The sequence below is a fragment of the Aquila chrysaetos genome, chromosome 8 (genome assembly GCF_900496995.4).
Source record: "Aquila chrysaetos chrysaetos chromosome 8, bAquChr1.4, whole genome shotgun sequence".
Lineage (NCBI taxonomy): Eukaryota > Metazoa > Chordata > Aves > Accipitriformes > Accipitridae > Aquila > Aquila chrysaetos.
Window position 1 is genome coordinate 31,101,124 of NC_044011.1, and position 15,470 is coordinate 31,116,593.

At 39.2% G+C, this 15,470-nt stretch overlaps 1 protein-coding gene across 4 annotated transcripts in view; it reads right to left on the bottom strand.

The window, feature by feature from the left end:
* The window catches only part of SPTLC3 (serine palmitoyltransferase long chain base subunit 3), a 99,028-nt gene extending 83,994 nt beyond the window's left edge, over positions 1 to 15,034 (bottom strand). Inside the window, exons 1-4 of one of the 4 annotated variants that reach the window (XM_030023386.2) lie at positions 9,370 to 9,800; positions 8,506 to 9,263; positions 6,448 to 6,529; positions 4,094 to 4,262 (exon numbers count right to left, since the gene is read on the bottom strand). In XM_030023386.2, the coding sequence (XP_029879246.1) occupies positions 4,094 to 4,210 (117 nt within the window). In that variant the 5' untranslated portion in view covers positions 4,211 to 4,262; positions 6,448 to 6,529; positions 8,506 to 9,263; positions 9,370 to 9,800. Of the gene's footprint in view, positions 1 to 4,093; positions 4,575 to 6,447; positions 6,530 to 8,505; positions 9,801 to 14,961 lie in introns of those variants that run through there. The other 3 variants (XM_030023387.2, XM_030023385.2, XM_030023389.2) reach the window with 3 other exon arrangements.
* Between the last annotated feature and the right edge of the window lie 436 nt (positions 15,035 to 15,470).

Sequence of the window (15,470 nt, forward strand, 5' to 3'; positions counted from 1 at the left end):
TCTAATTGTGGGAATTAGCTTTTTTTTTTTTTTTTTCCCACAGCACTCATTAACATTTATATTGAGTTTGCATCCAAAATGTCCCAGTTACACTAACTGCTGCAAAAGCACATGAAGTAAGTGCTATGTATATATGTGAGAGGACAGAGCACAAAGAAATTACAGGGGTCATTTACAACATACAAGAAAATGATTCCTATGAGAACAGTTGCATGGCATATTCCTTTCATGACTCTATTTTTAAACAATCAATGTTTTCTTTAAGATATTCATTGGGAAGTAAGTGACATTGTAGTGCAGAAGGGAGAGGAAGAAAAGCAGGGGAGCCAAAAGCATGGAAGGGACTGAGACTAGATGCTGGAGTATTGAATCAATAGCAGAACAGAACAGTTAGGAGGAGGTCCAGATGTCACAGGACAGAGGCTAAATACAGTCATCTTCCAAATTTTAGAGCCCCCAAATGCTGGAGGCTATCACATTTTCGGGCTATCAAATAAGTGGGGCAGATATTACTGGGTTTGATCTCATCCCAGGCTCTTTTTTGCTTTCAGAAAGGAGCTTGAAAGCCCTGGAAAAGGCTGTAGTCTTGTTCACTGCAAGTTTCTTGCAAGCTACTGCCATTTTCAGTGCAGAACAGAAAAAAAATGAATTTGCAAATAGCTTCATACTGTCTTGGAAGCTCTCTCAGGCATCCAAGGGAATGATCTATCAAAGAAGTAAAGTTGTTGCATGTGTACTGTAAGAAAAAAATGTTTCCACCGGACAAACATATTTATTGTTTTAAAAATCCAATGTCCCCTACAATTGACACCCAATCAACAGCAATATAACAGCAAAAGAAAGCGTCACTAGGAAAATACCTTTCCCTGGCTACTACAGTTACATAAATAAGTTAGCTATTGAATTGTGCTTTGGATAAAGGCAAGTCCAGGTACAGGTTCTGGAAGAACACAAAGCATCTGCCTGTGTTACAAGCACTAATGAAGTAGAAGACGTGGCCCACGACCCACCTCCCAGAGCTTAGGTCTTACTGTGGCCCAACTTCCAATGAAGCAAGGATGCAGCATGGTTGTGGGGTTGTGATTAGGCCTGGTGTCCATTACAACACGGGAGTCCGTGCTATCAGCTAGAATTGAGTGAGTCAGACTTAAAATAATCACAGAATCTATTCAAACAAGCAGTCCCACCCCAAAGTGGTATATCTCTTCCCCAAAAGCAACAGCTTCTCTTCTGGTAGGATGTTTCACTGCTGCTTTATCACTCAGCTACCTCTTTTCCTATCCTTGGTATGCCACAGATTGCTAGGAGCAAAGAAAGCCTCCCTACTCCCCCACATTTGATCATCCCTAATTACCTTCCCCACCTCATTAAACAAAATCCTTTCTTTGGAAACCTGGGGGTTTTGCTGTATCAGAATTGCTTCTCTATTTCTGTCATGCACACAGACACACAAAATGTTCTTACATCATTAAGATGCAAAACACATTGTTCCTGAACCAGTGTTTTCAAAAGCAGTGTTTCCAAAGCCAGCATTTCCTGAAGCCAGTGCTTCCTGTGGGCTCCCTAGACAAAAAAGGTTTATGGAGCTGATTTCTGCAAAGCCTGATGTTCCAGTCAGTCAATTGTGTGCAACTATTGCTACATATTCCTGGCTTAGAAGCCTTCATTGTGTCATGCCCTCGCTGCAGCCTCTGTACCACCAGTTGCCTCTCTCAAACCAGAACACGTCTCCCTCCTCCCCTCCATGCAAAGTAACACAGCTGTAACTAACCCCAAGAGTTTCAGAACTGCCACAAGTCTCAAGTGCTAGAACGAGCATCATCAGTCACGTCCCCTGAATATCCTAGCACTATATTTCCCCTCCTATGTAAGGTGTTTAATGGTGAATTAATTTACTGAATAGGCAGTAAAGTACATATACATGTGTGTGGGTATGTGTCAGAGTGTTAGGGGAAATCAGGGCAAGGTGGAGAAAGAGCAAAAGAGGAGGAAAGGAGGAGAATGACTGGAATCATGACAAAGTTGGGTCTGGTTCCTGCACAGGCTTCCTTGTGCACCCAGCTGCCATACTCCCTGATCCTCAGATCCCAGCTGTAAATGGGAAGCACACTTTGTGAGCAGATATAAACACACTGGAAGACTGTGTGAAGTTGCACACCTACAGCAGTAAGCCATGTAAACGGATCAGGTAGGAAGGAACAGTATCTGTTCCTGTAAAATAGGATAAAGCATAAGTACCGAACAGGGTGAGGCAGCTGGGGCGGGGAAACAGACCAGACAGGAATGGGGAGATTCCTACCAGGAATGAGATTCCTGGTTCATACAGGACTCGTCTGTTATTGTTTCCTTCTTTCCCAATCTGTGTTTGAAGCAGGAAGAGAGGGGAAATGGTATGTATTTTGGAACACAGTGCTAGACCCAGACTTACCAAATCTGCCTTTGGTAAGTCTCCTGAACTTTCTAATGCTTCACTTCCTCACCAATTCCTCACCCATGGATGGTATTTACCAGTGGTTCAGTGCTTCTTTCACGCGTCACATGGCAGGGTAAAACCCCTTCTCCTCCAACCATACGGTGCTTGTAAACTTCACTAATCTAGCAGGTGCATCTACTAACATTTCCTTCATTTCTTTGCCACCCCTTTCAGGCTAATCTTTGTTTCCTTTTTGCTCACCCTCAGTAATATTCTACTTTACTTCTCTAGCCATGTCTTTCCTATTAAGAAGGAAATCCTAATTAATCCCCTCCTGGGAGCCGACTGCCTTCAAAACAGCTCATTTGCAGCAGGTTAACAATAACTGAATGGCAAGGCTTAGTCCTTGAAATTTGCCACTCAAGCTGAAAGCAAGGATTTCAGACATCACCGGGGCAAATAGCTAATATATAAAGTGATGAGGGGATATATGTGATATATAAAAGGATGCTAGATTAGGTTTCTGGAAGCAAATCCCAAGAAAGGACTTTTCAATCACTGCACAAGCTTTTTTGCTTTCCTCATCCTACACAAGCCAATGATTAGGAAACACCCATACCAAGGGAGACACCTAAAGCCAGACAATCATTAAGCATGACACTGGGCGTGCCTTCATTAGAGTCCTAGGTGCGTGAGAGCCCCATTTAGAGAAAGATATGATAACAGTTTATTTGTAAAACAGCGGAACCCAGAACCCTCACCACAGTCGTCGTCTAAAGCTTTCAACGGGGATGGTCAGGTGAGCTCTCAGGCTCCAAAAGCAACCTTCTCCATCCCCTTCTCACCATCACACCACACTGTAAAGCCGGCCTTTTTCTAGTCACTACATGACTTTCTACTAATGATCACACCAAGATCCAGAGTTAGGACACTTCAAGACAGATAGTATGTTCCCAGTCAGAACAGGTATCACAGACAGACCACATTTAAGATTTGGGCTCTTTTGGCAAAATCATACCTTTGGTTTTGTGGTTCATTCTTTAGGATGCTACATGCCAACTGTTCCACAAAACGTTCACATAAATGGGAAGTGCCAGTTTCAAAGAGAACAGCTTGAGAAAATAGTAAGTAAACTGACTTGGATTTTAAGCAGTACAAGGCTGGAGAGCAGGCATCAGTAAAGTGCAGGCATCAGTTAAAACAACCTTGCAGTAATGTAAACATCAAGAAAAGACAGCTTCCCCTGCCTACATTTTTTTGGTTATACTTGTACAGCAATAAATCACACTTTAAAAACCACTCCACACACACTTTAAGTTGATAAAACAGCTTTCCACTAGTGATTAATACATCACAAAGTCAACTCCACCATTGGTTAAGCTTTAGAAGGAAACTACTACATTTCAGTGTACATGTTTGTTGTGTTTGATATGAACTAGAGACTAGTTCGTCCCTGGCACCAACAGTATGTTGCATGAACATTCACGACTCTCACTGCAGTTTAAGATGATAGAAAAAAAGCAGCTTCAGGTCCCAAGATTATAAAACTTAACACACAAGCCTAATCCATACAACCTGTTCAATGGAGACTAAGGCTGCCATAAAACTAGCTTAAGTAATATTGCAACTACCTATTTGTTTTCAATATTGAGGCAATTAGGGTAAACAATTAAACCTTACCTTCATTCCTTTAGTAATTCCATTTTTCTTATAGATTCCACTTTTTAAGATGTTGTTTTGTTTCTGATGATGATGATGATGTAGATGTCCATTGCAGACAGCACTGGGATTAGCCATCTGTTTAAATTAGTCAGATTCTCAGTTCTTAAGGGTGTCTCAGGTCTTTCTACTGTAAGAAAGACAGTGGGACAAGCAGATAAAGTTCTTGGTTAAGGCCTGAAGGGTATCCAACTGGTCTGTCAGGATTTTCCGGGATGAGAGGAGGAACTATCTTTTGCAATATCTTAGAAACTTAAAACTGTTTCTTTTATACACCTTCAACCCCAGCAAGCTAGGACGCAAAATACATAGCAGGAGGTGTGCTCTTAAAATCTCTGAAAAATACTGCTCATTGCTGGCTATTGTATGAACACGGCTTCTATGAGTCAACGAGACTGCCGCAGCTATCAAGAAGTGGGTGGATTCAGAGGCGGAGACACTTAAAGATATATTACCTCTTAAATACCTCCCAGTGAGGAACATTAAATTTTTTTCTCCTGATTACACTCAACGTAGAGCTACGTTACTCCATTTACAGTAATAAAATGTTTTGAAAATTTAAACAGAGTAATCTTTAAAACTACATGGTTTATCTTGCTAAGAGTACATTGGCTGGAAAAAGTAGTATTTCACTGAGTAGAACAGAACAACTTTTTTTCTTTTTTTTTTTTTTTTTAATCTCTTCTTATACAGGTAGCATGATAGACACAACATTAATCCTGCAAGGAAATGGAAAGCATTTTAGTATTAAAATGCAATTTTATCTAGAGCTAGACACAATATATTTGACCCTATCCTACAGAGGCATGCACAGGTATTACTAGAGTCAGCTGTCCTTCAAACTCGGTTTGGCCAGTAATGGGAGAAATGGTATGCTATTATAATTAACAAGAAATGGAATTTTATAAAGTTGATTAATTTAGTTTTAAAAAAAGTCAGGTTTTAATCACATGTGAAACTACTAAGGAGGACTAACATACATCCTTGCTTTTAAGACAAGAGTTTATTGATTGTGGAGATACTCACATATATTGTCTTTGCTGAACCAAATTCTCATGTTTCAGATTTTAGTGGCAAAACATAAAAGTACAAGCATCTCTGGCAGCATTTGATAGAATCCCTTCCTCCCAAAATAATTAAAATTAGCGTGGAGTCAGATTAAAGGAAGCTGTATTACAATATCCATTTTGGAAAACAGTAAGGATGAAAGGCTGTGAGAATAAAAATACTTGGAGTGTTTTAATTAGAAAAAATTACTATGTCATCTTGGCAATGAAAGGTAAGTGCTATACAGAAAAAGCAGCCTACAACTTGAGTATGTGGAATGCAGGAGATTAAATGTTAAATGAACCACTGTGAAAATATACAGGGAAACATGTTGCATTGATTTTGAAAATATGTCTTAGATATGTATTAAATTGCTAAAATGTATTTTCTCCTTTGAAGTGATTTGCGAATTGGGACACCTTCAATGTGTTGGAAAACTTTTGGTCCCTACCTAAGAGAGACCTGAATTGGACTGTATTTAAAAGAAATATCTGTGCATCTTTCCTTCTGCATTTCACCTCGTTTCATTCCACCCAGTGGTGTGCAGAGATTTCCATTAAGATCTGTAGAAAACCTTCAAGATACACTATAGAGTAGCACAACTGAAAAAGCAGTCCATCTCTAACTAGGTTTGATTTTTATATCCTTGGAAAGAAGCCTTTTACCTACATATTCAAATTAATGAGACAATCATAGTTTTGATCAAGAAAATATCCTGTTAACTGACTAAAATGACACAGAAGCAGTAAAACACCAAAATGTTTTGCTTCACAATTACACCAGATTCACCATCAGAACTCAGGTTTCTTAGGTTTCATCTTTTTGTGTTTTTCCTAGGCAAGAATGCCCCATTTCTGCATGAATCAGTCTTTTTTAGGCTTTATTAAGGCATCCATAAGGATAGCTCCATTACAGATTAATTGTGAATATATAGTGGTAGGATACCTTGTTGATCATGATAAATGGCTAGGAGTTCATACTTGCAAGGAAAAGACTAAGATGAGGACAAGCCAGAAGTAGGTGGAAAGAATCATCCGTAGTACTTCCCTGCATAACTATCACCTATGGTACTGTGATAAGTGGAACAAGATAATGTAGAGCATGGTCTCTGCACCTGGTAACCCCCTCCCGCCAAGAAGCATTCTTCATTTGGGAATTATTTCCTTGATTGTCACAGCAAATCAAACATATGTAAAACATGCCATCTGCTCAGTCAGTTACTGATCATCTTGACCCTGTTGTGATAAAGGCAAGATAAGAAAACTTACCGGAGTAGCGTTCTTCCCCTTAACAGCTTCCAGTGTCTCAGCTAGCACCTCTGCCAGGTACATTTCCCAACAGACTCAGCACCTTCCAGGGCACAAAATGATATAATTAACATCTCATATGTGTCTTTTTTTTTTTTTTTTTTTTTTTTTTTTAGTTAGGTTTATGGAGGAGTGGAATCTCTGATTAGACCACAGTTCAGATGATGCAAATTCTGTCTCTAGTCCCGGGCTGTAAGTTTACACTTGTTATCTATTTCAAGGCCCACAAAATACCTGTGCCCTTCTATGAATAAAATAGACATGCTATATTAATTTTAGTTTTCAATGTCTCTAACATTTAAGATCACAAAAAAGCAGCACTTAAAAAAAGAGACTACATTTAAATATGAATTTAAACAAGCAATTTTAAAAACCTCAGAGAACAGCTGTCCTTTCAGATTTCTTTTAACCATGCTCTAAAAGCCAGATCTCACAAAACAAATACCACTAGGGACTGAGTAAAATCCCTGTCCTGACTCCATTCAGAGCAAATGATTTATAGAAGGGATGAGTCTGGCCAAATACACACAGATGATCTGTAAACAGGATGTGGTATTTCTCCTGTAAAAAAAAAAATAAAAAATGTTGAATTGTGCCTTTCAGAACTCCATCTTATTCAAAACCATCTGTTACTCAGGCTTCTACATCCATATCTATCATGCTACCAATTAGCTGCATCTAAATCTATACTCAAAAATATGAGAGCCTATGCTGCCTGGATACTGGAGGAAGGACCCAATAATTGTGTACTTTTCAACACCAAAACCACCATCAGCAATACCCTGCCTGTTTTTACCGTTCTAGGAAGTGGGAGGAAAAAATTTACTATGCTGACTGTACAAGAACTGTGTGTATTTAACCGCAGGGGACCGCACTCCTACTAAGATTATATGTCTGCTTCACTTTAGGCTTTGGTACTGGTCAGAAGTAACAAAGTTGCTCTTTGTACATTGGTAAGAAGATGGAGAATTTCTAAGGTAATGAGCAGACCACACACGGTGTTCTATGTAGATGCTAGTAAAGTTTGTAAGACATGGCTACAATTAGTATAAAACTGTAAGAAAACCACCATTGAGTTCCCAGGGTCTAAGTTTTGTTCCTTGCTTTGTCATTATCAAGTTAACGCCACTGGGTTTTTGCTGACTCACCTCTTGAAATTAGGATAAAAGTGTTTAAATCCTTTGTAAATGCTCTGAGACAAATTACTGAGGAGTGTGGTGCAAAAATGAAGTAAAATATATACAGTTAATCAGCTGAGGTTTAACAACAGAGAAGAGGGAAAAGGGAGGGGTAGGGCTATGTCTAAGCAGTCTCTCAGTATTTGAAGAAAATCACTTTTCTGCTATGCACGGCCATTGTTACACAGGATAGGTTAAAAAGGTTGATCTCTGCTGATGCACTCAAGAAATGGGGACAAAACCATTTAACCTTCCATTAGACTTTTGGCCCAGTCAGACCATTCAGTGTCATTAGAGTGGCCACAGGGTCCCCACTTATAATAGCACTACTGGATTACCTACCTATAAAAAAAACCCAAAACATGTTGCATGCGTGAGAGCCAATTCCCAGAAAACCATAATATCATAGGCCAGGAGGATTTCCACAGGATTCCTGCTCATCCCAGAGAACAGTTAGTTACAGCATAGTTGTGAAATGGTCTTGCAATCTAGTTGCAAGATCTTGATAATTTCAGTTCATGACAGATGCAAATTTACATGCAACGTGAAACAATAAGGATCTACACAAAGACATCTACTAGCTTTATGCTTATTTTTACTGGACAGACAACAATGTCAAACAGCAGCTGAAAAAACTTGGAGCCTAACTCTATTCCTTTGTTAAAAGTCATGGTTCTAATAATATTTAAATCAGCTGCAGAGCATGCCCCAGTAGTGGAGTACACAGTTGAAAAGCCTTCTTGCTCTCCGGATCACTTTTCTTACAACAGAAGCCCACCTTATGAATTCTGCATACCATTGATGACTTATTCTCTGATTAGGATCCCAGTGTGCTTGGTACCTGTGGACACATGGATATTGGAGAAAATTCCTGCCTCAGATATGTAAATGACTTAAGATACAGCAACACCAGCGAGGCTGAAATAAATGAACAAAAAGCGAGGCACCATAACAACAAAGCAACGCGAGCAACAGCAAGTACCATGTATCAGCTGGCCAGTCATGTCCCTGGGTGTCTTTCCAGATTGTTCCAGACTTCATCAGCACTGGCTGTAGGCTAAACTTCCTAAAAGTTCACATGGAAGAACCCCTAATCCACGTTTGCTGCTTTAAACCATATCTAGCCAATACATATGTGGGAATGAGTAGGGATATCACCCTACACCCGCATGTAAAACCGCACACCAATGCTGATGGATCCCATCAAGTGCCCTTGCACAACTGCACCTTGAAGGATATACAAAATGCTTTGAAATTGGTCAGGAAATAATCCTAGAGCATCTCAGAACCAAGATGCATGGCATAGGTAGATGCACGCAACCAGCATTGCAACAGAGAGGACACGGTACAACAGGCAGGGCTCCTCCAACTCTGGCAGGTTCATGCATCATCTGCAGAGCCCTGGGGCTGGCATGGCTGCCTTTTTTCACCTCTGCAGTCTGGGAGCTGGAGGGGAGAGTAGGGCACAAACAGGCTCCCCAGGGGTGAGGTAGAGGAGGATACATACTCTGAGTTACATCAGGTATCAGTGGCTGGGAAGATCAAACATAGGGAAAATTTTTTCACACATTTTACAACTTTGCTGGGTTGTATGAAATTCTAGAAGAGAAGCTGTGAGATCCCTAGAACAGGAAGGTCCTGGCAACAAGGTAGTCTTGCACCACCTAAAAAATAAATTTCCTTGAATTTGCTGCAAAATACTCACACTCTGGCAGGAAAAGCACAGCCAGAGGTGTAGGCACAGGTGCAAGAAACCTTGTTCAGCTGTGAAAGCTGAACTAGCCCTAAGAACCAAGAGCCAGGGGAGCAGGCAAGGACTTCAAGGGTGCAGTCTGACATGCTTACAGCTGCTGCACTGCAGCCTGTTGTTGGACCCAACTGTTGAACAGACAAATTAGACTTATATAGTCATTTGATTGCTCTTTATAAAAACCTTTCTGGGTGAAGCAAGAATACCAGTTTAGGAATTTTATCCTGTCACCATGTAGAAATGACTACTGTGTGCTAGGAAGCAACTTTTTTTTTCCTATTTATGTAAACTTTAACTTTTGTTCTACAAGTGCGTATCAAGTCTTGATGAGTTTTCCTCAACATTGCTCCTGTTCTGAGGGACATGGCGGTTGCCATTCTGCTGGCAGAGGTCCCTCTTCCACACCTCAGACTGCAACTAAATCTTAAAAGGGATGGAGGACTCTTTAAGGGCTAGTGGATGGAGAAGTGTTGCTTCATAGCTGGAAATGTGGCTCCAGGCTTCTGAACTGCATTGGTTTTTCCTAAGAGACATTTTTAGAAAAATCATTCTGGCTTATGAACTACCAGGGTGCAAGAACTTCTTAGGGATTACGGATATAGGTACCTAAGGAAAGAGAGCCTATTGTGCAAACTTGCAGTCTTTACACATAGATTCACACATTTGCAGGGTCTACAAAAGATTGAATATTTCGTTTGGTACACTATGAAGCTACAGCACTCCATGCAGCTGTCTTGCATCACAAAAACTTTAACTGATTTTTTTTCCCCAAATGGGCCTCAAAAATTTGTTGTTATTTAGTATGGCAACAGCCCAGATGGATTTGTTGATTCTTTAATCACAGAGATGGAACATTACTAACCTACTTTCAGGCTTATACCTCAAGGAGTGACACAACAGCATGATTCTGTGGGAAGTCACATGCACACAGCAGGTACATGAAAAGAGCACTTCCGCAAATAAAATACAAAATTCCACATTTTTTCAGGCAGTTGGCATTTTCTGCCCCCTTCTCCCCCATCTGATCCCCTGTCTCTAAAAGGAAAAAAAAAAGTCTATAAGCCCCCCAAAATCCAGCTGTAAGCAGTCCTGGACAGGTGTCACCTTTGAAACCTGACACACCTCATTAATCCTTTCCAGTTCTTTCTTTGATGGATGGCCCAAGGAAGCTCTTGGGAAACAGCATGAAGCAGGCAGAGACTTGATCTTTTACATTTTCCATCTGAATTTCATCTGTATTGCTTTATCATTGCAATCTATTCTTTTTCTTTTTCCTTCCTTTCAACAGATTTTTGCAGATAGGCTCTCAGTAATGCACAACGAACTTTTGGCCTTCATCCTGCTTGCCCACAAAATTCTCAGTAGGCTCAGAACCTCTCCCCCCACAAACACACACAGAGTAGCCACTGAAAATTTTGAGAATTCATATTGGATAGCACTAAAAAAAAATGTTTGCATGAGTATAAGGAAGGGAAGAGATTTCCAGTTATGATCACAGGCTAGCAGCAAAGCAGTGATATATATGAGTATTTATTGGGAATCAAAGGTTTAGTTTGATGTGAGTAAAGTCACTGAACTGGTCAGAGCATGAAATCTACAGTATGCAGGCATAAATCAATACACCCATTGAAAAGACACAGAGAGCTAGGTGCCCTGTACAAACACTTGTTAGACCACCCAGGCTGGCAGTTCCATACGCTTTCAAAAACTTTCCTTCAGGCTTATAACTCCTATAAAGACAGGGGTGAAATCAGTTTAACAACTTGATTACACTAACTATGTTCATGAAGGGATCAGAAAATGTTTTAAAAACAAATGACCCTTCTTATCTCAGAAACTGTTGGCTTAAGGGACTGAAAAGAAGTGCCAGTGGAAAAAAAAAGAATTTTTGACAAAACTGCTGCTGAGAGAGGGATGAAGTGCTAGTAATTTAAATGAAGAAAGGTTTCTACTAATTGTTCGCTTTGAGGAGAAAGGAGAGAAAGTTTCCTCACACCTACATGAAAGTACTTGTTTTCAAAGGGAAGCTCAAACATTGCTGACTAGAGCAGATGCTCTATTTATGCTGCTTGCACACCCCTGGTGCAGAACATGTTCGGTATTTGGCTTCCCACCAGCTCTATGTCTCTTGTTTTGTATTTGTTGTAGGCTTTTCAGAACAAGGCTCTCATTTTACATATCGAACATAATGGGGCTCAAATCACATATCCAAGTGCTTATATAACACTGGAAATAATTTGTATTTTCTTGAAAAGCAGAATAAACTACAGCAGATAATTTTGCTGTTTGATATCAGTGCAACCAGGACTAGTCGTGTGCACCAGTGAAGTTAATTCAAAGCAGACAGCACCTCATGAATTGCCAGACCATCACTGATAACCCAAGTACTTTCAATCCCAGTGGACACATGTAAAAACCCCAAACCAAACATGGCATGCATAATATTTCTTATTTTAATGTTGCATTCTATTAAACCCTCCCTGGATGCACTTAGTGTTAATGTTCCAGAGCTACAGGGAGATATATTGAAATCTTAATGTACATTTCTCTGAGCAAAAACAGTGGCTAAAAGGAGATGCATGAACTAAGCAGAGCTGTTTTGCTAATTTGAGTTATACAGGACACTAACATATGTCTGAATGCTAGATCATCTGACTGTTGGATAGCAAGACCTTTGCTTAGGTGTCTTGTTTCTGTCATTTTTGCTTTTACCACTTTAATATGTAGCTGTTAAAAAGACAAATACAACATATTTCTTGCTAACCACAGATGTCATTCCCTCCGCAATTAGGGTTGAAGTCTCATTCTACTCTTGCACTATAATAATAAGTTATTTAAGCCAGTATATGTCAGTGGAGTAACAGCAGTGTGAATAAGTTACCAGTTGTGGCAGACATCTTCAATTTCTAACGATTTTTTAACCCTAACTTTTGTCAAAAGTGTGTCAGCAACAAGTATAAGTTTTGGTGGACTTCTGAAAAACACTTTAGATTATTAAATCCATAGATCATTTATTATAGGCTAGTAAAAGATGACATACTGGCATATTATAACCAGACCTAAGCTTCATGTATCAGCATGCACACATCACTTTGGATGTTATTCTTGAACTATATAAGGAAACCACACATTTCAAACCTTCACTTATATTCCAGAGCCATTAATGATGAAATGTACTATCTAAGCCAGGGTTTAGATAAAATTAATAAACTATTTTCTGTTTTTTTCCTTTTTATAACCAGAAGTACATATCTTAAATATCCTAAGTCTGCATTAGCTCAGTTATGTAAATAAAGGAGACTGTAAGTTTTGAGTAGTAAAAAAACAACACTAGGCTTCCAGGTAGCCAAGTTTCTACTAGTTAATCAGATGTATTATGTTATGAAGGAAAAGCATCATGGTCCGGGATAACTCAGTTACCATGATTAGTAGTTTGGGTGTCTTCTTGGCATGTGATTCTTACAGATATTTTTGGAGGTCAATTAATATTGTAGGGCTGTGCTTGTCTGGACCATTTAGATCTATTAGAACTTAGTGTAAGGTCCTCTGCTGTTTTGCTATCACTACCATTATTTTTGTCCTTCCTTTTGGTATTTTTAGTGTCTATAAGCTGGAAATTAAATTATAATATCCTTTGTATGGTCTAAAATGTTTGCATGTAACCACTGACTCTGGATATTTCTCTTGAGAAATGAGGCTTCTAAATTCTTCTTTCTTTCCCTTTTGTTTATTCTACCATAAAACTTAAATCCTCAAACCACATGTACTCTGTATTAACAGTCTGCCATTATCATAACCTGATCTACTGGAAATTCAGTCACGATTGCGCTTTCCTCTGAAAACACCTACTTAGCTTTACCATTTTTAGTTTTTATGTAGATGAAAATTATTTTACCATTGTTTTCATGATTTACTGGATACAGTCAATATCAGGTACTGAAATATCATAAAACAAGTTTAAAATAATAATTATTTGAGACCTTCTCCTTTCGAAAACTTTTGGATGCATTTGAGTCATATTTTCAAGTACTAATGCAAAAATCTTATGTTGTTATTGAAAGCTGGGAATCTCTCCTGACAGATAGTTAAGTTCTAACGGCCCCATATCACCATCGTTAGAAACACAAGCTTTGCTGCAATATTCTCAAAGTGTTACTGTAGGGTTTGCAGGGGAGAGGGAATTTTTCTGTCTTTTTCATTTCAAAGAATTCTGCTAACTCTTGAGTGCAGAGAGAAGCTGGTACAAACATTTTTCTGAGATCTTTTCAGATGGACATACGGAACTCAAGTCAGATAATACAAGGAAACACAGAACAAGCCACTCTGCTTGTAGAGAAAAAGTAACAGATATCACCCTGGGTTCAAATCCCCACACTTTCATATTTGGGGAACTATTCCCACCCTTAGCACAAGAATTACAAGTTTAACTTTTTCCATTCACTGGGCAAAATAGTCTCCTGGCAGATAACCTCAACACTGCTAAAGCAGTCAAGAAAAGTGGTAAAGAGTTTATCACTTGTAAAGGGGCCAGTCGGAGTTTATCCACATTTCACTTTCCAGTCTGGATCAAACAGTTAATTTTATTCACTTTTTATTTACCAAGCAAGTAATTTTACTCTTTTTTTTTTTTAAGTACATCATTGTGAATACTCCTATTCTTTCAAACTATAAGTATGCCCCTGACAAAAACAATGTGCTCACCAAGGCACAGAAGAAACTTCATAAAGACTCATACCAATAAATATCTTACACCAAAAACTTGTATTTGGTGTTCTGTATCAACCTGTACCACAGGCCCAACAAGTTTCCTTTTTTGTGGAAAAACAAAATCTGCTTTTCTTTAGTTACAAATCCTACATCTCCTTGTTCTTTCATGATGTACAATAAGATGACAGGAAAACGGTTGCAAGCCATAAACATATAAATATACTGCCTGCCCAGTTTCTAAAGCAGTATTACCAGAACTTGTTCTCTGAGCGTATCCACATGTCAATCAGCTGTGAGTACTCATAACATTAGGAATTTGTTGGGATTTTTGACATATGGTACACGTATTTGGTTAGGAGTCTGTACCCAACGCCAGGACATTTGTGGCACCTGACACTTTAATGTCCTTGCAAGGATTAAGACTTTTTAAGTTGCACAGCTGAAGAAGTTCTGTCCCCATCTTATGTCCCAGACAAAAAATACCTGACTGGAATGTCATGGTCAGACAAAATCAAGAGTAATACAGAAAATTGGGGCTAGACAAAAAGAATAACAGTACTGTAACTAAGAGCCTGCTGCAAAACTACAGCAGTAAGCACAAGTAAGCCTAGTATACCCTTTTGCTCTAGCTTCTTCCACTTACAAGTATCATGCCATTACTGCATTCTTACCTAGTATTTGATTGTGAAGTTGAATCTGCAATTCTTACTCCTTAAATGAAAACCTTCATGTAGCTAGACCCAGTGAAGTCAATAGAACTCACCAAAGCCAAAGGCTGAAAGAACTTTACAAGCACCAGGTAGAGGAAAACCCTGCTTCTTGGGACATTTTTCTACTGACCTCTTTCACCAGAGTTGCGATCCATAGCCAGGTAACCTCTATAGCTGTCCAAGGCAGATTTCAGTCTACTTTTCTGAGACCTCCTGCCAGTCAGGCAAATTTGTTTGCTGGGCTCCATAATTTGGAATGAGCCAGTGTGGTATTGTCACTGTTTCGAGTCATCGACGTGATGAATGGAGCAGGGACAGCTCTGTGCCATCTGTTCCTTCTCTGTGTCATCACCACATCAATTCAGACAAGTTGTTCTTAGCTACAAACATCTGGAACATTAAGACAACCGATATTTAACCGGGAAGACAAATCTCCTTAGTATTACTAATAAAACTGAACCAAAAGACATAGCTTTAACCTATGTCTAATGATGAAATTTCAGTCACTAATCAGGAAATTAAGAAACTATTTCTCACAAAGCTTAAAGGTTATTGCTCACTGTTCTTGTAATGTAATTGTTCGGTGCTTCTAGAAGCATGAGATTTATACAGGCCCAAATAAGAACTAGTAATGCTACC